Source organism: Ictidomys tridecemlineatus, chromosome 2, assembly GCF_052094955.1.
Source record: "Ictidomys tridecemlineatus isolate mIctTri1 chromosome 2, mIctTri1.hap1, whole genome shotgun sequence".
In the NCBI taxonomy this organism is placed as follows: domain Eukaryota; kingdom Metazoa; phylum Chordata; class Mammalia; order Rodentia; family Sciuridae; genus Ictidomys; species Ictidomys tridecemlineatus.
The window spans coordinates 8,733,984-8,758,593 of NC_135478.1; the positions used below are offsets into that span (position 1 = coordinate 8,733,984).

Below are 24,610 nucleotides of genomic sequence, written 5' to 3' on the forward strand. Positions count from 1 at the left end.
AGTGAGTGGACAAATCATGTAGGACCCTGACTTCCAGTTCAAGAGCTCAGGTGTCTCCTAAAGGTAGGTCACCCTGCCCCTACAGTGCTGGGACCTTGAGCCCAAGACCTCAAGCACGCCTGGCAAGTGCTGTACCACTGAGCTCCATCCCCCAGTCCCCTCCCCAACTAAAATTTTAAAAAGCAGGAGGGACACAGTTGAGTATTGGTTTGTCAGATATTTTCCTGGTGCCTCTTGTGTGTCAGAGACTGGCTTGAGGTCCACCTGTGACTTGTCAGGAAATGCTGGCATGGGCTTTAGCTGCTGCTGCTATGAGGAGACAGGTCCTCTCTCCCTCAGTCCAGACTTCCCTGGCCTAAGCCCAGCTCCTATTGCTGGCCAAAGCCAAGCATCCTTTAGCCGCAGGTGCTGTGGTCGCCTGCCTGGCGCCAGGTTGCAGAGGGGCACCTAGGACAACCGGTTAGGTTGCCAGGTTGCCTCATAAACAGAGGCTCTCTCTGAGTCTCCTTATTGTCAGCTAGGCACAGCTGGCAGATGAGATTTATCTTCACCTCAGGAGAGGCATTTATAAGGCACCATGCCAAGATCCCTTCCTTGGACCCACTTAGAGCTGAATTTGGAAGCACCTTGTCTCGGGTCTGCTGTGGCTATAGTGGGACCAGAGCCGGCAGTGGCTGATCCATACCCTCTTCCATTCTGCTTATGGGAGGGAGTGTGGCAGGGCCCGGAGTGTGGGGAGCCCTCCTCCTAGCCCTTTCCATTGCTCAGGCTACATAGCAGCAACCTAGAGCAAGGGCCTGTGAGTACCTGTAGGCTCTTGAGTCCAGTCACAGATCTGGAATCTTCAATTGGTAACATTTCTCTTTTTCTATGGAAGTAGAACTCCCATAACCTAAAATGAACCTCCCTCCCTCCCTTTCTTCCTTTGCTTTCTTTTTTTTTTTTTTTCATTCATTTATGTACTGGGGCTTGAACTCTGGGGCAGGAATGCTGTGACACATCTCCAACACGTTTTTTCATTTTGAGGCAGTCTTGCTAAATTGCTGAGGGTCTTGCTAGGTTACCCCAGGCTGTTTGAATTTGCAGTCCTCCTGCTTCAGCCTCTGGAATCTCTGGGATTACAGACTTATGTCTCCATACCTGGCTAAAATAAACCATTTTAAAGTGTACAATTCAGTGGCATTTAGTGTATTCAGTGTTGTGTAACTGTGACCTGTGTCTAGCTGCCAAACATTTTCATGCATTTCAAACATTTTCCTCCAAAAGGAAACCCCCCACCCGTTAAGCACTTGCTCCCCTTTCCTGCCTTCTTGCAGTGCCTAGCAACCCCAGTCTGCTTTCTGTCTCTATGAATTTTCTTGTTGTGACCTTGTTGTGATCTTCTTTCACTGAGCATAATATTTCTAAGATTCTTCCAGGTTGTAGCAGGTCTCAAGACTTGGTCAAGTTATAGTCTATTTTATTCTTTAAGTGACTGTAAATAATATGCTTGTATTTTTTTTTTTTTTTTGTACCGTGGATTGAACTCAGGCACTTGACTACTGAGCCACTGAGCCACTGAGCCACATCACCGTGCCTGGCTTGTTTGTTTGTTTTGTAGTGTTGGGGAATCAAACCTAGGGCCTTACATATGGTAGGCAAGGGTGCTACCACTAAGCTATATAGAACCCAAGTGTTTGTAAATTTGATATAATCCAATTTACATCTTTTCCTTTCATTGCTCATTTTGATTTCCTTTCATTGCTTTCATTTTGATTTATGTGTTAGGTTTTTTTTGGTGTGTGTGTGTGTGTGTGTGTGTGTGTGTGTGTGTGATTTTCATAGAATACCTGAGAAAAACAACATAAAGGAGGAAAGATTTATTTTGGTTTATATTTTCAGAGGTTTCAGTCTGGGTCATCTGCTTCATTGCTTTGGGCCTGAGGCATGATGGAGGAAAGCCGTTCACTTCATGGCAGCCAGGAAGCAGAGAGAATAAGGGGACAAGATATGCCCTGGAAGGACATGCCCTCAGTGACCTCCTTCTTCCCACTAGGCCCCTTCCTCTATAGTTTCTGCCACCCCCCTATAGTTCATTCGATTACTAACCTCTCAATGGATTAATCCATTGATCAGATGAGAGTCCTTGTGATCCATTCACTCCCCAAAAGCCCTGCCTATAAATATTACTGCGTTAGGGATCAAGCCTTAAAGATATAATGAGCCTTTGGGCTTCCAGGTCCAAACTACAGCAGTTTCATACCCAGGAATCCACTGCTAAATTGAAGGCCATGAAGATTTACTCCTGTGTTTTTTTTCTAACAGTGTTAATAGTTTTAGCTCTTATATTTAGGTTATTGATGCATTTTGAGGTTTTCTTTGTTTTCCCCCAGTGCTAGGAATCAAACTCAGGGCCTTGTATGTGCTAGGTAAGTGCTCTATCACTGATATAAATCCTGAGCCCGTTAGTTTTTGGTATGGCATGAGGTAAGGATCCAGTGTCATTTTTTCCCAAGTGGTGGATACCCTGTTGTCAGAGCACCCTTTGTTGATGAAACTTCTTTCTCCTTTAAATGTTCTTGAAATCTTGATCTAAAATCAACTGGCCATAAGTGAAAGGTGTTCTTTTGCAAGTAGTACACTGATTACTGTACCTTTGTGTAGTGTGTTTTGAAATTGGAAAGTGTCAATTCTGCAACTTTGTTATTGTTTTTCAACATTATTTTTGGCTACTGGGGGTGATTAGAAACATTTTTTCCCCAATACCAGGGATTAAACTCAAGGCCTCACTAGTGCTAGACCTTTAACACTAGGTCACATTCCCAGCCCTTTTAGTTTTATTTTAGACAGGGTCTCACAGGGCTGGCCTTGAACCTGGTGATCTTCCTGCCTCAGTCCCCCTTGTAGCTGGGATTACAGGCATGTGCTACTGTACCCCATTTGGAAACATTTTCTTTGACAACACCAGCACTCTATAAATTTAGTTATTATTGATGAGCCATTTGAAAGCAAGGGGCAAGACATCACACAAATTCACTCTAAACACTTCTGCATGTATCTTCTAATAAGGGCATTCCTCTGAAAACCACAGTGCCATTGTCATATCCAGATAATTTCAGACTGTTGCACATACAGTCCGTGCTTGCATTTCCCCAATGGTTGTTTATAGGTTTTCTTTTGCAGGAGTGGGTACCAGGAATTGAACTCAGGGGCACTCAACTACAGAATCACATCCCCAGCCCTATTTTTGTATTTTATTAGAGACAGTATTTCACTGAGTTACTTAGCACCTCCTCGTTGCTGAGGCTGGCTTTGAACTCGTGATCCTCCTGTCTCAGCCTCCAGAGCTGCTGGGATTCAGGTGTGCGCCACCGTGCCTGGTTACCTATAGGTTTTTAAAGAACCTTTTGTCGGGCTGGGGATGTGGCTCAAGCGGTAGCGCGCTCGCCTGGCATGCGTGCGGCCCGGGTTCGATCCTCAGCACCACATAACAACAAAGATGTTGTGTCTGCCGAGAACTAAAAAATAAATATTAAAAATTCTCTCTCTCTCTCTATCCTCTCTCACTCTCTCTTTAAAAAAAAAAAAAAAAAAAAAAAGAACCTTTTGTCAGGCCCCAGTTCAGGATCCACTTGGCATTTGTTATCCTCCATTCTTGTGTCGCCTTCACTCTGGAATAGCCCCCAGCAGTTTTTCTCTCTCTTGACATGGGTTGTTTGGGGATACCAGACTGGTTCTCTCTCAGACTGTGCCACGATCTGACATACTCTGTTGTCCCCTTGTGATGGAACGATACTACACAGACACTGGCTATCCTGCTACAACATGGCAGGAACACAAGACACTGAGTTTCATCCTTTGGCCAAGGAGGGGGCACACTGCTCATTTGTAGAATGGTAGCAGTGTTGATGGGCATGGAATGTGGTGCTTCCTCTGTGCTGCACCCTCTAAGGACACATAATAACCCCACCTGCATCAGCCCCATTTAATAGATGAGAAAATTGAGGCTTTGAGAAGCTAAGTGACCTGCCCATATCACACTAAGAGGTGTGGATGGGACAAAAAACAAACCCAGGAGGTCTGGCTCCACAATAACTATACCACAGCCTGAAAGGGTTCAGCAGGGTGGGCAGAGCATTTCCAGGCTGATGGCTGTGAAGGTATTGAAGGCCAGTGACCCCTGAGGATCTGAATGAAAGCTCTTGGTCAGCTGAGTCCAGGGCACCCTGCCAGGTTTTTTTTAATATTTATTTTTTAGTTATCGGCAGACACAACATCTTTGTTTGTATGTGGTGCTGAGGATCAAACCCGGGCCGCACGCATGCCAGGCGAGTGCGCTGCCGCTTGAGCCACATCCCCGGCCCCCCTGCCAGGTTTTAATGACCCCATAACCTTGCTCTCGTTGTGCCTTACTATGTCTTCTCATGGAGGAGCCCCTGCCAAGTGGCTGTCTGCCTGTCTCAGCCCTCATGGGGTCAGGATGCTTCCCTTGGCACCCAGGCCCTTCCCCTGTGGATGCCTGCTTCTTCTCCCACTTGACACAGTCCTGGAGGGCACAGGCTGTGTTCTCCTTCCTGATTGGGTCCAGCTCATCCTCACTGTGGGCTGGACTGGCAGGGCACTTCCAGGTTGGGAAGACAGAGTGGGAAGGTGGCAGGGACACAAAATTAAACAAAGGAAGCCCACAGGGTGTTGTTGCTCATACCAGCTTCTCTCTCTTGCAGATGAAGATGTGTGTGTGTTTAAGTGCTCAGTGTCCCGAGAGACAGAGTGCAGCCGCGTGGGCAAGCAGTCCTTCATCATCACCCTGGGCTGCAACAGTGTTCTCATCCAGTTCGCCACACCGAGCGGTACATGTCTATGCCATGGTGGGTGGGGGGCCTGGAGTCCAGTGAAATAGTGGTCTGTCCATCCCAGCCAGTGTTCCACCACTATCAAAAATAATTCCAGCTTGGTGCTACATCTCAGTCCCCTTGTATGACTATATTCTAAAGTGGTTCTTTCAGTTCTAGCTAGGATTTTTAAAATTGTGGTAAAATATACATAACAAAAATTGATCATTTTAACCCTTTTTAAATATGTAGGTCAGCGGTATTAAGTACATTTACATTGTTGTGTAACTATGACTATTATGTCTCCAGAATTTTCTCATCTTTCCAAACTATTTTTGTTGTTGTTCTTTTTTAGGAGTTGGGGTCTCACTATGTTGCCCTGGCTGGCCCCAAACTCCTGGGCTCAAATGATCCTCTTCTCTAAGACTCCTAAGTAGCTGCAACTACAAGATGCACCATTGTGCCCAGCTTCACACTGTGTATTTCATTTATTTAATTTTTAAAAAAATATTTTTATTTTTTAAAAATAAATGTTTAGTTGTTGATGGACCTTTATTTTATTTATTTTTATGTGGTTCTAAGAATTGAACCCAGTGCTTCACACATGCTAGGCAAGTGCTCTACCACTAAGCTTACCACCCAGCCCCTATTTATTTATTTATTCCAATATCTTTATTTTTTTATTTGTTTTTATGTGCTGCTGAGGATTGAACTCAGTACCTCACACGTGCGAGGCAAGCACTCTACCACTGAGCTACCACTCCCAGCCCCTATTTATTTATTTATTTGTTTGTTTGTTTTGGTACCAGGGATTGAACTCAGGGGCATTTTAACCATGGATCCACATCCCCAGCCCTTTTCTTTTTTATTTTGGACAAGGTCTCACTAAGTTGCTTAGGGCCTCACTAAGTTGCTTAGGGCCTTGCTATGTTGCTGAGGCTGGCTTTGAACTCACAATCCTCCTGCCTCAGCCTTATGAGCTGCTGGGATTTCAGGAATGTGCCACACACCTGGCTGTATTTTATTTTATTTTTAGTTGTAGATGGACCCAATACCTTTATTTTGTTTATTTATTTATTTTTATGTGGTGCTGAGGATCAAACCAGTACCTTATACATGCTAGGCAGTACCTCACACCGAGCCACAACCCCAGCCCATGTAAGAAATGGTTTTATAAATCAAGTACAATGATGCATGCCTGTAATTTCAGTGACTTGGGAAGTTGAGGCAGGAGGATGGCTAGTTCAAGGGCAGCATCTACAACTTAACGAGACCTGTATCAAAAAAAATTTTTTTAAGATAGAGTGAGAGAGGGGAGAGAGAGAGAGAGAGAATTTTTTTTAATTTTTAGTTCTCGGCGGACATAACATCTTTCTTTGTATGTGATGCTGGGGATGGGACCCGGGCCACACGCATGCCAGGCGAGCGCACTACCGCTTGAATCACATCCCCAGCCCCCTGTATCAAAATTTAAAAGGCTGGGGATTTATATAGTTCAGCGGTAAAGTGTTCCTGGGTTCAATCCCAGTACCTCCAAAAAAAGATGTTTTATAAATATGTTCTCTCTTGTATTTTTTTGTTTGATAAAATTTAGTGGTGGGCTGGGGATGTGGCTCAAGCGGTAGCGCGCTCGCCTGGCATGCGTGCGGCCCGGGTTCGATCCTCAGCACCACATACAAACAAAGATGTTGTGTCCGCCGAGAACTAAAAAATAAATATTAAAAATTCTCTCTCTCTCTCTCTCCTCTCTCACTCTCTCTTAAAAAAAAAAAACAAACCCTCATTTAAAAAAAATTTAGTGGTAATTTTTCTACTTCTGTATCAATAACTTTTGTTTGTAGATATACTTATTTATTTAGATGGGACTGGGGCTAGAACCCAGGCCCTCATGTAGGCTAGGCAAGTGCTCTGCCACTACACTTGATAAATTCATTTTAAAGGACTACAGAACATCACACCCAGGGAGGGAGGGTGGTGACAGGTTCTCTACTGTGCTTCTCTGGGTCCACGGAATTTATCAACTTTATTGGGTATCAAAGTGGTGTCTCTTGTGCCAACTGCCACATATAGACACTGCCATCAGCTCCTGGGTGGATGTGGGGTTGCTTGCTGGAGATGTGACACTGAGGTCAGTGGCCTATGTCTTTGAAAGCTTCACCAAGCTTTCTTTCCTTTTTTTTTTTTTTTTTTTTTTTGAGAGAGAGAGAGAGAGAATTTTTAATATTTATTTTTTAGTTCTCAGCGGACACAACATCTTTGTTGGTATGTGGTGCTGAGGATCGAACCCGGGTCGCACGCATGCCAGGCGAGCGCGCTACCGCTTGAGCCACATCCCCAGACCCCCAAGCTGCTTTCTTGATAGGAAATGCCCAGACCCATTCTCGGTGCTGGCAACCCCGCCATCTCCTCATGGTGGTCACCAAGTGGTATTTTTAGTTGACTTGCTCCTTTTTCTTTTTTAAATTTTGTGTGTGGTGCTGAGGATCAAACCCAGGGCCTCACACATGCTAGGCAAGCATTGTACCACTGAGCTATATTCCCAGCCATTTTTATATTTTATTTTGAGACAGGGTCTTGCTCAAGTTGGCCTTTTAACTTGTGATCCTCCTGTTTTAGCCTCCCAAGTAACCTGAGATTCCAGGTGTGTGTGCCTGTGCCAGGCTCTTCTTTTCTTTTACACTTGTACATTTTTCAGGTAGAAAATAAATCATCAAATCACAGAGGTTCAAGGTACAAAAGTCAGATGGTGGAGCCAGGTGGAGTGGCACACACCTGTGATCTTAGTAATGAGGAAGACTGATGCAGGAAGATTGTAAGTTTAATAAGGCAGCTTAGGCAACTTAGCAAGACCCTGTCTCAAAATTAAAAAAAAATTAAAAAGGCTGGGAATGTGGCTTAGTGGTAGAGCACCACTGGGTTCAATTCCTATGCAAAAAAAAAATACATCATGCATCCTGACAGAAAGTCAGCCATGGCTCATTCAGAACCCCTCAAATGGCTGAGTACACAGCCTTCTGGGATGGGTTGTTTGCAACCCCTTGGTGACTTAGCTTCCCCATTTCAGATTTCTGTTCTTTCTACAACATCCTGAAAACCTGCCGGGGGCACACCCTGGAACGGTCGGTATTCAGCGAGCGGACGGAGGAGTCCTCAGCTGTGCAGTACTTTCAGGTAGGTTGGCGCCCATTCTGGGCCAGGCCGCCTCTGCTGAGTGGCCCTGTCCTATCTTTCTGAACCATGGGAAGCAATGTAGCACAGGGCAGCCACATACTGGTTCTGTCCCCTACTGGCCATGTAATCTTGGGCAGGTATCCTCTGTTTGCTGGACCTCAGTTTCCTCATCTGTGAGGCTTGAGAGGATTGCTGGAAGGATCTGAGTGTGCGTGAACCCCGGCTCCCAGGTGTTTTGAATAATGATAGAATGCTTGCAATGTCCTAAAACCTCTGTGTAATCAAGGCACAGTCAAAGTATTGTTGTTTTTTTTTTGTTTGTTTGTTTGTTTTTTAAAATATTTTTTTAGTTGTAGTTGGACACAGTGCCTTTATTTTATTTATTTTTATGTGGTGTTGAGGATTGAACCTAGCACCCTGCACATGCTAGACGAGTGCTCTACTGCTGAGCCACAACCCCAGCTCCCAGTCTAAGTATCTATACATGCCCAGAAACACCCAGACCCTCCCAACAACTAGAGGAGGTAAGTGCTATTATTGTCCCCATTTTACAAATGAGAAAACTGAGGCTCAGAGAGGTTAAGTAAGTTATTCTTATGCCACAGAGCCAAGATGAGAAGCCAGGTCTGACTGATGCCAAAGCCTGAGGCCTTGCCCAGGTGCCACACTGCCTTCTTGTTGTCTCACAGAGAGACATTGTACCTCATCTGCCTGGCACTCTGAGCTCTAGCATTCTGTTCCACCTGCTCCTCTTCTTTGGAGTCCCTAAGATGGGGCACATGGCCCCTGATATCAGAACCCTTCCAGGCACATCTTGCAGTCTTCTGGGTAGCTCCCAAGTCTAGGTGGCATCTACTGTGTCCTTTGCCATGGTGATGGTGATGGTGTCCTTCCTGGGGGCTTCCCTTTGGGCCCCTCCCCGTCTTTCTGGAGCATCTGGCGGGTATTAGCAGGTCCAGGCCAGCTGAGGGTATACAGCTTCCTAGAGGAAGTTTATGCCTGAAAGGGCCTGTCACTCTGTCACAAGGCTGGCCAGGGCCTTGACCATCTATCATGTTATGTGCCCTGTGTCATTGGTGTATCTCTATTCCAGTTTTATGGTTACCTGTCACAGCAGCAGAACATGATGCAGGACTATGTGCGGACAGGCACTTACCAGCGTGCAATCCTGCAGAACCACACTGACTTCAAGGACAAGGTGAGTGGCTGCTGACCTCTACTTCCTCTGGGCGAGGTAGTGTGTGAAACAGAAGGGAGGCTGGTGGGTGCCTAGAGAGGCTGAGAGGAGCAGTAGCCTGTCTCCCTCTCCATATATCCGTTTCCTCGGGCCCTAGGCCCACCTCCCTGTTTATATTGCCTCTAATTTTTCTTTATTATTTTTAGCTCACTAATTTTATCTTAAAATTTTTTTTATTATAAAAGTGAAATCAAATGTATAAATACAATACATATGTACAGTATTGGCACGAAAGGCCTCTATCATCTCCCTTCAAAATAATCATTGCCAACTGTTTACGGTCTCTTTTTCCAAGTTGGATGTGGTGGCATATACCTGTCATCCCAATGACTTGGGAGGCTAAGGCAGGAGGATATCAAGTTCAAGGCCAACTTGGGCAACTTAGACCCTGTCTCAAAATCAAAAAGAAGGGCTGGGGTTGTGGCTTAGTGGTAAAGCACTTGCCTAGCACATGTGAGACTCTGAATTCGATCCTCAACACCACATAAAAATAAATAAAATAAAGGTGTTATGTCCATGTACAACTAAAAAAAATAATAATAATAAAAAAAGGGGGGCTGGGGATGTAGCCCCATGGTAGAGTGACACCTGGATTCAATCCCCAAGACCACCACCCCCCCACACACACACACACACAAGAGTTCTTCTGAGGGGCTGGATGTGGCTCAAGCGGTAGCGCGCTCACCTGGCATGCGTGCGGCCCGGGTTCGATCCCCAGCACCACATACAAACAAAGATGTTGTGTCTGCCAAATAAATATTAAAAAAAGTTCTCTCTCTCTCTCTCTCCCCTCTCTCACTCTATCTTAAAAAAAAAAAAAAAAAAAGAGTTCTTCTGAAATGTTCCTCATACATGTATTTTAGAATTATTTCAGCCTTTTTTTCTTTTTAATTCAAATTGTAATCTACCTACTGCTAGAAAACTTATCGCTTAATGATATGGCTTAAAACGTTCTATCCCCTCCCCCTTTATTCAGGTATGATTGACAAATAAAACTGTATATGCTGGGCTGGGGTGTGGCTCAGTGGTGAGTGCTTGCCTAGCATATGTGCTTGCCTAGCATATGTGAATCTGAGTTCATTCCCAGCACACGGGGGGAAAAGTTGTATATACCTAAAGTGATGTTTTAAGATACATATCCATAGCTGGGTGTGGCTTAATCCTCATAAGTTGGGGACTAAGTCCTTAGACCCCTCTGCACCTCCACACACACACTTAATCCTATCATCTTGGGAGTCTGAGACAGGAGGATCACAAGTTCAAAGCCAGCCTCAGCAACTTAGTGAGACCCTGACTCAAATATAAAAAAGGACTGGGTATGTGGCTCAATGGTTAAGTACCCCCGTGTTCAATCCCCAGTATCAAAAAACAAAAACCCGATTATAAAATGATGACTATAGTCAAGCTAATTAACATCCATCACCTCACCTAGTTAATTTTTTTTGGCATGGGGGTACTGGGGAATGAACTGAGGGGTGCTCAGCCACTCAACTACTGATCCTTATCCCCAGCCCTATGTTGTATTTTATTTAGAGATAGGGTCTCACCGAGTTGCTTAGTCCCTCACCAAGGCTGAGGCTGGTTTTGAACTTGGGTTCCTCCGGTCTCAGCCTCCTGAGCTGCTCACCTAGTTACTTTTTAAAAATAGTGATGTGGGGCTGGGGCTGTAGCTCAGTGGCAGAATGCTTGCCTAGCATGCGTGAGGCACTGGGTTCAATCCTCAGCAGCACCACATAAAAATAAACAAATAAAATAAAGATATTCTGTCTATCTAAACCACACACACACAAAAAAAAATTTAAAAAGAAATAGTGATGTGTAAGAAAAACAGTGCCTTTTTTTTTTTTTCACTCTCACACCATAAACAACTTCTAAAGGTGGGGATTTCCCCCACCAGCAAGCTAGCCATTTTGCTGCAGCAGATACCAGCTGCGTGTCCTCTATTCCGGTTCATTTGTATCACTCTTACCAGGAGATAGCCTTAGACCCCATAAGTTGGGGGCTAAGTCCTTAGACCCCTCTGCACCTCCTCGCACACTTTTTTTTTTTAAGAGAGAGTGAGAGAGAGGGGGACAGAGAGAGAGAGAATTTTAACATTTATTTATTTTTTCTTAGTTCTTGGCGGACACAACATCTTTATTTGTATGTGGTGCTGAGGATCGAACCCGGGCCGCACGCATGCTAGGCGAGCGCACTACCGCTTGAGCCATATGCCCAGCCCTCCTCGCACACTTAAATGCCAGTTTGCTAGTTAATAGCACATGGTGGATTTCCCTGTGTTTGTGAGGGACGGCTCTAAATCAGGCTCCCACTCAGTGTTCAGTTAATCTTCTTGAGCCGATCACAGACCTCAGGGAAACACATTTGTTGGTGTGGTATAGAGGATTACAGAAGATACAAATGAAAAGCTTCATGGGGCGAGGTGTGTAGGAAGCTCCAGGAAGCTCATGAGTTCAACTGTCTAGAAGATTTCTGAACCCAGTCCTTCTGGGTGTTAGTGGAGACTTCATTGCATATCTAATGCTGAGAGACACTTTATCTATCTATCTATCTATCTATTTATGGTGCTGAGGATCAAACCCAGTGCCTCACACATGCTAGGCAGGCGCTCTACCACTGAGCCTCAGCCCCAGCCCCAGCCCCTTTGTTCCCTTTTGAGTCAGTTGGAAGCCTTTGTTTTCCCCTCAGCATGTCTTGTGCTTTCCTCCTGGGTCTGTGTGGATCTGCCTCATCTGCATCTTTGTCATGCCTCCTGAAATTGCCAGCCATGCCCTAGGACACTAGGCCTGGATCCCAGGAAGGAATCGTCCTGATGGGGCAGCCATCACAGACCTTGCTGGCTTCTCGATGAGCCATTCTGAGTGTTTTCCTAGTTGCTGACCTGAGCTGTGCTAAAGCAGTGCTTGGGGCCTTGAAAGTCCATGCATTTTTGGTGATATCCCTTCTGACTCTCCCAGGACTGAGATCAATTTGTTGGTTCCTCCAGGGCTCCAGGAGGCACCGAGGCTCTCCTCTGGGCACTTTCTCTGGGTCCATCATCATGCCAAGTGTATTTTTCCCCAGGAAACTTACACATCACCCCAGAAACATAAGTCCTCATTCTACTCAGGCAGAAGCAGCCACAAAAATCAAGAATACCCTGGCATGGACTCTGCCAAGAGTCAGTGTGTGGGACATTGGGAGAACCCATTGGGCTGTAGCACTCAGGACTTGATCTGCCCCCACCAATGAACTGGCTGCTTCTTGGGGCTGGAGTCAGCATGGAGCCAGGAGATGCTACCTCCAGTACTCCCAGGCCCCTTCCCTTCCCGCAAGGGCTGCAAAGGTCTCAGAGGTTACTGTGCTGCCCAGGTTTCCAGGGAGGCTCACGGCCTAGGGGTTGGGACAGGCACATAGACTGTAAGTAGGTCCATGGCCTAAATGGCTCCCTGAGTGGGAGCCTCTGGAGTCTTCTCCCAGAAGCCTAGACCATGGCTCCTTGAGCCACCTTTAGCTCTAATTTCATTTGTACTCAGAGCCTGTGAAGGGCAGATACTCATACTGAGGGCAGATCTGGTGTAAGTTCTGGCTCTACCCATCAACATCTCCGAACAGGTAACTGTGCCTCTCTGTGCCCCATGACTGGACACAGGGAGTGAGTTCTGGTGACATGCACCTTTCTTCCAGTAGCTAACCTCTGCTGCTTACCAGATTGTTCTTTATTCCTTTTTTTTTTTTTTTTAAAGACAGAGTCTTTCTAAGTTGCTCAGGCTGGCCTTGAACTTGTGAGTCTCCTGCCTCAGTCTTCTGGGTAGTTGGGATTATAGGCCTGTGCCTGTATTTAAAAATATATTTCAGTTGGGCTCAGTGGCACATACCTGTAACCCCAGCCCAGAAGGCTGAGGCAGGAGGATGAAAAGTTGAAAGCTAGTCTGAGCAACTTAGCAAGACCCTTTCTCAAGATAAAATATAATAAGGAGGGCTGGGGTTGTGGCTCAGCGGTAGAGCGCTTGCCTAGCACGTGCGAGGCCCTGGGTTTGATCTTCAGCACCACATAAAAATAAATAAATAAAATAAAGGTATTTGTGTACATTACAACTAAAAAATTAAAATATTAAAAAAATATATAAGACAGTAGAATGAATTGGATATAACTTTCCTACGTTCATTTATGAATGCATGCCCAGTGTAACTCCACCTCATGCACAATCATGAGAAAGGGAAGGTATATTCCATGTATGTTTAATATTAAAATACATTCAACTGTCCTGTACAGCTAACAAAAACAAATAAAGTAAAAAGGGTTGGGGATGTGGCTCAATGGTTGAGTGCCCCTGGGTTTAATCCCTGGTATAAAAAAAAAAAACATTTAAAGTGACACATTAGTTATTGCATGTTCGTGGGTGCAGCATTGCATTTCAGTACATGTTATAATATATGATTAGGTCAGAGTGACTCGCATGTCCACCACCTCAGACATGTGTCATTTCTTCAGATCGTTCTTGATGTTGGATGTGGCTCTGGGATCCTGTCATTTTTCGCTGCCCAAGCTGGAGCCAGGAAAATCTATGCAGTGGAGGCGAGCACCATGGCCCAGCATGCTGAGGTCAGTGTCCCCTGGTATCCTGGCTACACCCCATGGTTAGCCTTCATCTCTGCCTGCTAGGAACTCTCAGGAGACCTGACCCCTGGGTCCAGAGGACCTGAGGATATATCCCTTCTGTGCTTTGTCCCTAAGACCAGGTGGTTGTAGATGGGAGGGGCTTGCTGGGCCTGAGGTAGTCTTTCCTCCATGAAACTAGTCATCCAGCCAAAGGCTGGTTTGGGGCCTACAGAGGCTGGATGGCTTCATGCTTCTGGGGCTGGGCCATGAAGTCACATAGACCCTGGTGGAACTTCTGAGACACATACATGGGCTACTCTAGTTGAGCACCAACCTCCACCCACTGGAGAGAAAGATACCTTCTAGATCCTTATAGAGCTGTTCTGTGGAGATGGAAGCAAGCATGTGTTTCTACTACTTCTACCCAATTCTTGTGCAAATGGAGACACCTCACCGCCTTGCTCCTTGCTTTACCTTTTAGAGTAGATCTGGAATTGTTTTTGTCCTTATGGAATTAACGTTCTTGCTCTTTGTATAGCTGCAGAGCATCACTGTGTATGGGCGGACTGCTATATAGGAACCCACATTTGGTCTCTTGTGCCGTTGACTCTTCCCCATCTTTTCATCATAAATATGGTCACACTGAGCCCTTTTAAACACACATCACTTTTCCTATGTATGATTGTGTCCAGAGGACAAATTCCTGGTGCTAGAGTCACTGGATTGGGGGATGTCCAATTCCTGCTTTGATGGCTGTTGCAAAGTTGACTCATCCACATCTCTACACCCACTAGCACCTGTGTTCACAGCATATGGGGGAGGACCAGGGATGCTGCAGCCCCAAGAGAGGTCTGGGCTTCAGTAAGCTCTTAAGTGGTCATTGCTGTGGTTAGGATGCTGACAGAGGAGGCAGAGAGGTGTTGGGTAATTGAATATGGACAGGGGCCCTTCTTTGAGAAGGGACCCAATGAGGGCACTAGGCAGGTAGGTGCAGGGAACCCCAAGTAACCCTTTCTGCCTGCCTGCCCACAGGTTTTGGTGAAGAGTAACAACTTGACCGACCGTATCATTGTCATACCTGGCAAGGTAGAGGAGGTTTCCCTCCCTGAACAAGTGGACATCATCATCTCAGAGCCCATGGGCTACATGCTCTTTAATGAGCGCATGCTCGAGAGCTACCTCCATGCCAAGAAATACCTGAAGCCCAGCGGTGAGTGTCTCCTCCTACATACAGGGAGAGCAGGGCCAGGCCAGGTGCCTGCAGCTATGAACTGTATGGCCAGCCACCATGCAGGGGCTTTTCTGGCCCAGACACCAAGGTAGTATCCACCAAACCAAGTATTTTGCCCCCCGTCAAGCTCCCAGGCTGCCATACAGTTTGCCCATAGATGGCTCAGTTCCATGCTTGCCAGTGTCAGTGGCCTAGGATGTAGGGCATCTTGATCTTTGCCCTGCTTCCTACCCCAGTCTTGTCCCTGCTGACTGAGGCTTTGGAAGTCCTGTGTCCCAAAGAAAGCCAGGCATCCACTTGCTCACCAACCCTACTGGGCTTAGAGGGATCCCCTTGGGCTCCCTGAGAGTGTCTGGCACCTCCACCACCTGCATCTTATACAATAGGACTACTTCTTTCTGGGAGCAGGGGTTGGGACAGGCACACAGACTGTAACTTGGTCCTGTAGTTGGTGGTTCTCTAAGGGGCTTCAGTCCTAGGCCTGGAAACATTCCTCTGGGCAGATGCCCTGACAAGCCCTGCTCTCCTCAGAGCCTGGGAAGTGAACAGACATGCATGTGTGCAAGTGAGGATGAATGGGTACATGTGTACATGTATGAAGGCATGTAGGCTCCTGCCTGGGAGTGAGTGGAGGAGGTGGCTCTCTGGTGAGCCCATCTATCACCACCTATGTTCCTGGACTGGCCTGTCCGTGCCTCTGTGTACAAGCTTCTGGGTCACTGGGCAGCTCTTTATATCAACCTTTCTGTATTGGGTTCTGTTCACTGCCCTGAGCATCTGAAGTGTATGTCCATTTCTCTATTGGGTATCCATGTCTGAATGTTTCCATATAAAAAAGCAGGCAGGGAGTTGTGCAGGAGTGTATAGAACATAGGCAAGGGCCTTGGCCAGGGCAGCAACCATGGATGGAGCATGGGAAGCAGTCAGACTGCCCTGTGGGCAGGGCTTGGTGGGTTTGCAGGGGGAAATTCCTACTTGAGTCTCTTCCTTGGGGCCTTCCATGGGTTCCACTTCCAGAGGCAGCTAAAACAGCTGTGTTTTCTGCCCCAGGTGTGAGTGTGGGACTCCAGGCTGCCCCAGTGACTGTCCCAGTCCTACTTTCCTTCCATTCTGCCCTGCTGGTGGCCAAGTTTGCATTGGGGTGGGAACAGGCCCCAGCAGAAGGAACTACTCCCCTGCTCAACATGAGGCCAGGGGCTAGCCTACAGAAATGAACCTTCCAAGCCAAGTGCCATGGTGCATATCTGTAACACCAGCAGCTTGGGGAGGCTCAGACATTAGATTCTTGAGTTCAAAGCCAGCCTCAGCAATGGCAAGGCAATTAGCAACTCAATGAGACCCTGTCTGTAAATAAAATACAGAATAGGGTGAGGATGTGGCTCAGTGGTTGAGTGCCCCTGGGTTTAATCCCTGGTACTACCCTCCCCCACACGCTCAAAAAAAAAAAAGGAAAAAGAAGAAAAGAAGAAGAAATGGGCCTTCCATCCACATCAGAAACTTCTTTGCAGCTGGTGGGTGCTGTGAACACACCTGTAATCCCAACTACTAAGGAAGATAAGGCAGGAAATTCTAAGTTCAAGGCTAGCCTTGGAAACTTAGTGAGACCCTGTCTAAAAATAAAAATAAAAAAGCTAGGGATGTAACTCGGTGGTATAGTGTTCTGGGCTCCAATCCCTAGTACTGGGGTGGTGGAAGGGGAGGGAATCTCCTTTGAGCTATGGATGTAGCTCAGTGATAGCTTCCCTAGCATGGATTTCACCCTTACCACTGCAACAATAACAACAAAACCTCTTTTGAGGATTATAGGCAACCCTCCCCCAGCCATATGCTTACTGGCCTACAAGAGCCAGAGGTGCCTTCCAGGCTAGGGCACCTTCCCATGATGCTTCAGTCCTCTGGGGCAGGTGGTCTAGCCCATGGCCCATGAGCTAGAGCTGTGGGTCTCTGTCCCCTGCTGAGCATTGCTAGCCTGCTGGAGGCTGTGTGGAGGCACCTCAACTCATCCCTCCCTTCCTCCCTCCCCCTGCATGAAAGGGTAGACTGAAGCCCACATCTGGAGGCCAGGTATTCTCCCAGAGCAGGAACAGCCTCTGGAACCCTGGCTTTCCCTGCGGCTGGTCCTGACTCATCTGTTTGTTGAATCACAGATGAGGGCCATATGCCAACCAGAATGGTGAAGTTGTCCACCCTGACTGCCTGGTGTCTGCCAGAGCCTGGGCAATACTGGTGGCGCGGATGAAGCTGAACCTAGACCCAACCTGGGGCCACCTTCACTCTGGCCAGAGTGACCCTGCTTGACTTCCCTGCCAGCTGTGCACACTCAGCATGTGTGCATGTGACTGCCTGAGAAGCACTGCTGGCTGCATCCCAGCCACTCCTGCTCATTATGAGGCTCTGACTGGTCCTTTCCTGTTCTCTAGCCCAAGTAATGGGACATAAGGACAGGCCCATCTACCTCTTAGGGTTTGTGCAGGCCAATGGCTTCCCCAGCACTCAGCACACAACAAGCATTTGGGAAAGGTGAACTGTTAGTAGATTGATTGATCCTTGGTGTGCTGATTTACTGATTTTACATATTGTGGTTTTTTAATTGATACATAGATCCATGGTTCAAAAATCAAGAGTATAAAAGAAAAGAACCTCCTACCCTCAGTCTGGATGCAGTGAGATGGTACAGGTCAAGCACTCCTCCGTGGCCACTGACAGAGTGGGCACTCTACACTGTGTGTCACATGAATGCATGAATGAATGAACAAGCAGCTGGAAAGGCCAGGGTTGGGGTTCTTGGGGCCCTTTGGAAGCTCTGCCTGGCCCTGTGGGATGTGCCACCCTGACACCAGCACCCCTCCCTGCCCCCCACTCCCAGGAAACATGTTCCCCACCATTGGTGACGTCCACCTCGCACCCTTCACGGATGAACAGCTCTACATGGAGCAGTTCACCAAGGCCAACTTCTGGTGAGTGCGCCCTGGGTGTCCTGCCCGGGCCCCACGGCCTGCCTGCTCGGGGATAACCCCCAGCCCCCAGGTGGCCCCACCTCTCCTCTTTTTCTCCTCATCCTCAGTAGGACCTGAAGAGCTTGGGCTCGACAAGGGCCAGCTGGGAGAGAAGGCAGTGCTGTCTCACCTGCCTCTCCTGCTGCTGGTGACCTTGCCGGTGGGGGTGGGGGCTTTCTGCAGGTACCAGCCATCATTTCACGGAGTAGACCTGTCTGCCCTCCGAGGCGCTGCTGTGGATGAATATTTCCGCCAGCCTGTAGTGGTAAGTAGGGGACATGGAATTCTATGGCATTACTACTGGGCATGGCCCCTCTGGAGTGACTGAGTGGGGCATGGGCTTCATCATCAGGCCTTGTCCAGGCTGTGTAGTACTACTGTCCCTCTTAGGCTCACTTCTGCCCAACACGGAACTCTCAGAGATGTTGAAGCTACAGACACACTCAGTACATAGCATGCAGAGGACATGGGGATTGGTAAATTGATCCTTGGTGAGCTGGTTTGTACTAATGGATTTTACTTGCTGAGATTTGTAAATTGATTCATAGGTCCATAGTTCAGAAATAAAGAGTATAACAGAAAAAAGCCTCCTAATCTGTTCCTGCAGTTCTCCTTCCTGCAGGCAAACGATTTCTTCTTGTCCTTCCAAAAGCTTAACACCTAGATGTGCATGTTAAATTACATTTTTGAAACTTTTTTCCACTCATAAAATATAGCTTAGTCAACAATACTATTCTGTCTTAATTTCTTTATGGTCAGAAAACATACAATGTACATTTCAGTCCTTTGAAATTTGCTGACACTTGCTCTAAGTCCAGTATGTGATCTCTCTTGGTTAATGTTCTGTGTGCACTTGAAAAAAATGTATGCTGATCACTTGCTGAGTAGTGTTATACTCATGCCACTTAGGTCACATTTGTCATCATGTTGGTCAAATCTCTATTATTATTACTTTTTTTCACTAGCCTTGAATTTGTCATCCTCCTGCCTCAGCCTCTTCAGCAGATGGGATTACAGGTGTGCACCACCACACCCAGCTTGATACTGATTTTTTTTTTAAATCTGCTTTTCCTATGTATAACTAATCGTGAAATTGGTTTTTTTCCCCCTATTTCATTATATTTATTTTTGCTTTATATATTTTGACATTGTGTTGTTAGGTTCATAACTAATAGTGTGAATTAGCATGAGCCCTAGTTTAGGATTATTATCTTCCTGTTGGATAGATCTTTTTGTCATTATGAAATATCTCTTTTTATCTCTATTACTATTTCTTGTCTTAAAGTTTTTTGTTTTTATTTCCCTGATAGTACTTCTCTGATAGTACCCGTTCAGATACACTTGCTTTCTTTTGATTAATCTTTATACAATATAACTTTTTCTGTTTGTATCCTTTCTATTTAACCTTAGTTTCTAGGAAGCAGCATGTAGCTTGATTTTTTTTTTAATTAATTAGAATGTTAGACCATTTACATCTAATTTAATGCAGACCTCCATACAGTTTATTTTACTGTTCTGTCCCCTCAATGTCTTTCACTTTTTGGGGGGATATTCTTGGACAGCATCTTTCTGACATTCTTTCTGTCTTTGGGATTCTGCTCATGTGTACAGTGGATCTCTTTGCCATGTCTCAGGTGATTCTTTTACATTACTTTATGTGTGTGTGCTACAGATTGGGCCTAGCCACATCCCCCAGCCTTTTTTTTTTTTCTTTGTAGATGAACACAATATGTGATTTATTTATTTTTATGTGGTGTTGAGGATCTAACCCAGTGCCTCACACATGCTAGGGAAGCGCTCTACCACTGAGCCACCCCAGCATACCCAGCCTTTTTAACTTTTTGAGACAGGGTCTCCCTAAGTTGCCCATGCTGGCCTCAAACTTGCAATCCTTGCCTCAGCCTACTGTGTCTCTGGGATTACAGGGGTACCCCGATGTACCTGCTCATTTAACTGACTCATCTTCCAGCTGCAATCCTTTCTTCACTGTTTAATCTGCTTTTCTAATTCTTAATTTCAGTTGTAATTTTTCAGGTCTAGAATGTGAAAATTTTTGTTTTGTTTTTGTATTACGAGTAGCTGGAACTACAGGTGTGCACCGCTGCACCCACTGTGGGATTATTTTTCATTGTCATCTTAGTTCTCTGTAAAAAAATTTTTTTCCATAGTGCTGGAATTAAATCCAGGGCCTTCTGCATAGTAGACAAATGCTGTACCACTGAGCTGCTGTTACACCCCAGCCCTTTTCAGTTTTTTTTTTTTTTTTAATTTTACTTCCATTCTTTTTTTTTTTAATATTTACTTTTTAGTTTTCAGCAGACACAACATCTTTGTTGGTATGTGGTGCTGAGAATCGAACCTGGGCCGCCCGCATGCCAGGCGAGCGCGCTACCGCTTGAGCCACATCCCCAGCCCCCTTTTCAGTTTTTTAAATTGTTAATTATGAGTCTATGATCATTTCAGTATGTGGAAAAAGGTATGTTTTCTGTGTTTGTTCCCTTAGTTTTGAGTCCTGTTTCTTTAGTCCAGGCTCTTCATATGCCTGATCATTGAATGCCAGAAAGAAAAATAGGTAGCTTTGGATGGTGTTTCTCCTTCCAAGTTTTTGTTTTCCTCTGGGCAGTTAGCTGTATGGACAGATCAATCACAGTCCTATCATGAATCTGAGATATTTGGAAATTGCTTTGTAGACTGTTTGGCTGACCTCTTCTCTGGCTTCCCTATCTCAGGACCTCTTGAAGCCACAAGATCCTCAAGAGCTTTTGTTTATGTGTATTCTGCCTCACTATCTATTAGTATTAAAAAGTAAACCCCATAAATTTTAAAATGTGCTAACCAATTGATTTAATATGCCCATTCCATGTTAACATAAAAGTATTTTTATTAAAAAGACTATTTTCAAAAAAAACTTCAGTGAAAATAATGGCATCTTAGTTTGCAAATCTAATATCTGACTTAATAGAAGGCATCTGGACTCTGCTTCTGCCTTCAGCCTGTTGTCATCATATATGAGCAGAAAGAAAACATTTTAGCATGATTAGAAAATACCCTGGGCTGGGGATGTGGCTCAAGCGGTAGTGCGCTCGCCTGGCATGCGTGCGGCCCGGGTTCAGTCCTCAGTACCACATACCAACAAAGATGTTGTGTCCGCCGAGAACTAAAATAAATATTAAAAAATTCTCTCTCTCTCTCCTCTCACTCTCTTAAAAAAAAGAAAGTGAAGCCCGCAGGGCAATGACCAGGAGCAGCATTTCCAAGGTCTCAGGGTGAAGGAGGGAGATGTGTGGACAAGCTCTGAGCCTGGGGATGGAAGGGGTCAGTTTTTAAAAAAAAAAAGAAAAAGAAAATACCCTTGACCCAAAGCTAAAGGGTGCCCTGGATGGGACTACACTTTGAGAACCACTGCTTTAGGACTAGCCTTAGTGACCATTTTTGGTTTGGGGGGATTGTTTCTATTTTTGTGGTGTCAGGATGGAATCCAGGGCCTCGCACATGCTAGGCAAGTGCTGTACCACTGAGCTGCAACCCAGCCCTTCTCCAGCAGTCTTGATACTGGACTCTCTAATGGACCTATTTAGAGGTTTTCTAGTTGAATTCTTGGCCTATAATCTCCTCCCCACACATGGCTTAGGAATTGACCAGTGCCACAAAGTGAAACTGAAAGCACAACATGCACTCCTTTTCTGCATTTTCCTGTGCTTTTATGCCTTCTTGAGTCCTAGCTGACTTGGTTACTCTGATCTCCCATTCCCTCCCCCTGCAGGTAGCTGAAAGACCTAGATGTTCTGCATGGGCCAAAATGGGCTCCCCTCAAGGGCTGAGTAGCTCAGTTGGTAGAGTGCTTGCCTTGCATGCATAAGACCCTGGGTTCAATCCCTAACACCACAAAAATAAAAAATAAAATTAAAAAATGGGCTCTCAACACATTTCCTTTGTCTCTAGGATCTTGGCCCCAAATATCTGCCTGTTGGGGTTACTCTCTGAGGCTTTAAACACTGATTTTTTTTTTCCTTTGGATTTGCTTCAGTTCTTGGTAGGAGTGGATGTCTGCACTCAGTTCTCTAATTTACTTTTTTTGTTAACTGCTTAATGGTTTATCTTGGAGATCTTTCCCCAACTAGCCACAAAGACCCTCTTCGTTCTTGTTCATCATTTATGGATGATCTGTTATTTTATATGGTTTCCAGTGTCACTAGTACAAATAGTTATACATGTAGCTTGTACATGTCCATGTATGCTTATGGGCTAAATTCACAGAAATGCAACTGCCAAGTCTTTAATGTGTGTGGACACTTGTCATTTTGAGAGCTGTTACCTAATTACTCTCCATGGTATTGTGCCAGTACATCTTCCCCTAGCATCTCTAAGAAGGGCAGGCATTTTAGCCAAATGGCCAGAGTAGGAGAAGCATTGGGGCTCTCCTTTCTCCCTGGTCCCTCCAGTAGAAACCAGGTCATGCCTGTGGTCTCTCCCAGGACACATTTGACATCCGGATCCTGATGGCCAAGTCTGTCAAGTACACAGTGAACTTCTTAGAAGCCAAAGAAGGAGATTTGCACAGGTACCAGAAGCCACACCCCATTCCCCCAAGCCTGACTTATACTGAAGATCAGGGCCACTACTGGCTCTTGCTGACTTTATGTTGCCCTGGGGCAGGTGGCCAGGGGATCCCAGCCTCTGTACCTGGCCACCCCATTTTTCCCCCAGCAGCTCATTTTGGCTTCCCCAGTAAACCACTGTCCTTTACCTTTCAGGATAGAAATCCCATTCAAATTCCACATGCTGCATTCAGGGCTGGTCCACGGCCTGGCTTTCTGGTTTGATGTTGCTTTCATCGGCTCTATGTGAGTTCAGCAGGGTAGACCATGCTACCCCCCCACACACACTCCCTGAGCTCCCTACAGCTGTGGCCACCCCAGACCTGGCTGTGCAGTCACTGCATTGGGGGCTGGGAGGGTAGGACACAACTCCTCAGGTTCCTCTGTCCCACTCAAAAGGCAGTGAGAACATGTCTTTGAACAAAAGACCCTTGGGAGGGAGGTGCATATCTGCTGTGTTCGGAGTACCTGTCCCTCATGGGCCCTTGTCTGTCTCACTGCATGTAGATGTCACGGTGAGAAGGCACCCCATGGCTGCAGATCCCTTGTGCACTTGTTTAAGCTCACATGTGTTTGCCTAGGCTGCTGGAGTTCCAGCCTGTCTTGGTTATGGGGCCTAAGGGACCAATCAGAGGGGGCAGGCACTTTTGGAGAGCCCAAGGTACAAATACAGAGCGATGACCCAAGTGGTGGCACCAACCCAGTCAAGTAAATGCCTGTCCCTGCTTGACAGAATGACCGTGTGGCTATCCACTGCCCCAACGGAACCCCTGACCCACTGGTACCAGGTCCGGTGCCTATTCCAGTCACCACTCTTTGCCAAGGCTGGGGACACACTATCAGGGACATGTCTGCTTATTGCCAACAAAAGGTATGACCTGCTGCCCAGGGCTGGGAGTGCAGGGGTTTGTCAGCTTGGCCACCTCACAACTGCCCTCCTCTACTTCTCTATAGACAGAGCTATGACATCAGTATTGTGGCCCAGGTAGACCAGACAGGCTCCAAATCCAGTAACCTCTTGGATCTAAAGAACCCCTTCTTCAGGTAAGAGGGCCTCTGCCTATGTGGGGGGTACCCTGGGCCCCACAGTCCCTCAGCCCTGCCCACCAGTCCATCTCTGCCATAGATACACAGGAACGACTCCCTCACCCCCACCTGGCTCGCACTACACCTCTCCCTCTGAAAACATGTGGAACACGGGCAGTACCTACAACCTTAGCAGCGGGATGGCTGTGGCAGGTAAGTCCACCATGCCCTTGTCATAGCTGCTGACTTTGGTGGCCTGCCTGGACTCTTCCTGCTCCCGAGCCTGCCTCTAACACTGGCATCCGGGACACTGTGTCCTACCCCTGACATCTCCCTCTCTGGGCACAGGGATGCCAACTGCCTACGACCTGAGCAGTGTTATTGCGGGCGGCTCCAGTGTGGGCCACAACAACTTGATTCCTTTAGGTAAGTGTCCCCTGGAGTCCAGGGAATGGCTGGGGGAGGGGGTAAACAGGACCACCCTGAAGCAGGGAAGGGCTGGTGGCCAGTCTGTTGATCAGTGCTTAGTCTTTCAGCACCACTATCTCCATCCTTGCCTCTTCCTTCTCCTGGGGGCTCCTGGCTGAAGCCCTGTGTTCATTCGTTCATTTGTTCCTCTCTGCCTGGCTCTGTCACTGCTGCATCTGCCCTTCCCACACCCGCTGTGAAAGCGTGAGTGGGCTGGGCAGGCTAGGGGTGGTGACGCTATCTCCCTTCCTTCCTTCCTTCCTCCCTCCCTGTCGCTGCGCAGCCAACACAGGGATTGTCAATCACACCCACTCCCGGATGGGCTCCATAATGAGCACGGGGATTGTCCAAGGTAATGGCGGGTGGAGGGGTCTGGGGTCCCTCGGGCAGGGCCGCGTTAGCATGGGAGTGTGGCCCACCTGCTGCCTCACCTGCACGCGTGCTCTCACTTTTGGGGGAGCTGGGTAGGCACAGGGGTCAAGCTGGCCCT

At 46.7% G+C, this 24,610-nt stretch overlaps 1 protein-coding gene across 4 annotated transcripts in view; it reads left to right on the plus strand.

The window, feature by feature from the left end:
- The window catches only part of Carm1 (coactivator associated arginine methyltransferase 1), a 47,124-nt gene that overhangs the window by 20,961 nt on the left and 1,553 nt on the right, over positions 1-24,610 (plus strand). For 2 of the 4 annotated variants that reach the window (XM_078036160.1, XM_078036168.1), the window contains exons 2-15: positions 4,704-4,829; positions 7,876-7,982; positions 9,076-9,180; positions 13,694-13,804; positions 14,834-15,011; positions 17,899-17,989; positions 18,212-18,293; positions 22,504-22,589; positions 22,783-22,872; positions 23,360-23,497; positions 23,581-23,670; positions 23,753-23,865; positions 24,001-24,078; positions 24,404-24,472. In XM_078036160.1, coding sequence (XP_077892286.1) covers positions 4,704-4,829; positions 7,876-7,982; positions 9,076-9,180; positions 13,694-13,804; positions 14,834-15,011; positions 17,899-17,989; positions 18,212-18,293; positions 22,504-22,589; positions 22,783-22,872; positions 23,360-23,497; positions 23,581-23,670; positions 23,753-23,865; positions 24,001-24,078; positions 24,404-24,472 — 1,464 coding nt within the window. The remainder of the gene's footprint in view (positions 1-4,703; positions 4,830-7,875; positions 7,983-9,075; positions 9,181-13,693; positions 13,805-14,833; positions 15,012-17,898; positions 17,990-18,211; positions 18,294-22,503; positions 22,590-22,782; positions 22,873-23,359; positions 23,498-23,580; positions 23,671-23,752; positions 23,866-24,000; positions 24,079-24,403; positions 24,473-24,610) is intronic. The other 2 variants (XM_078036163.1, XM_078036161.1) reach the window with 2 other exon arrangements.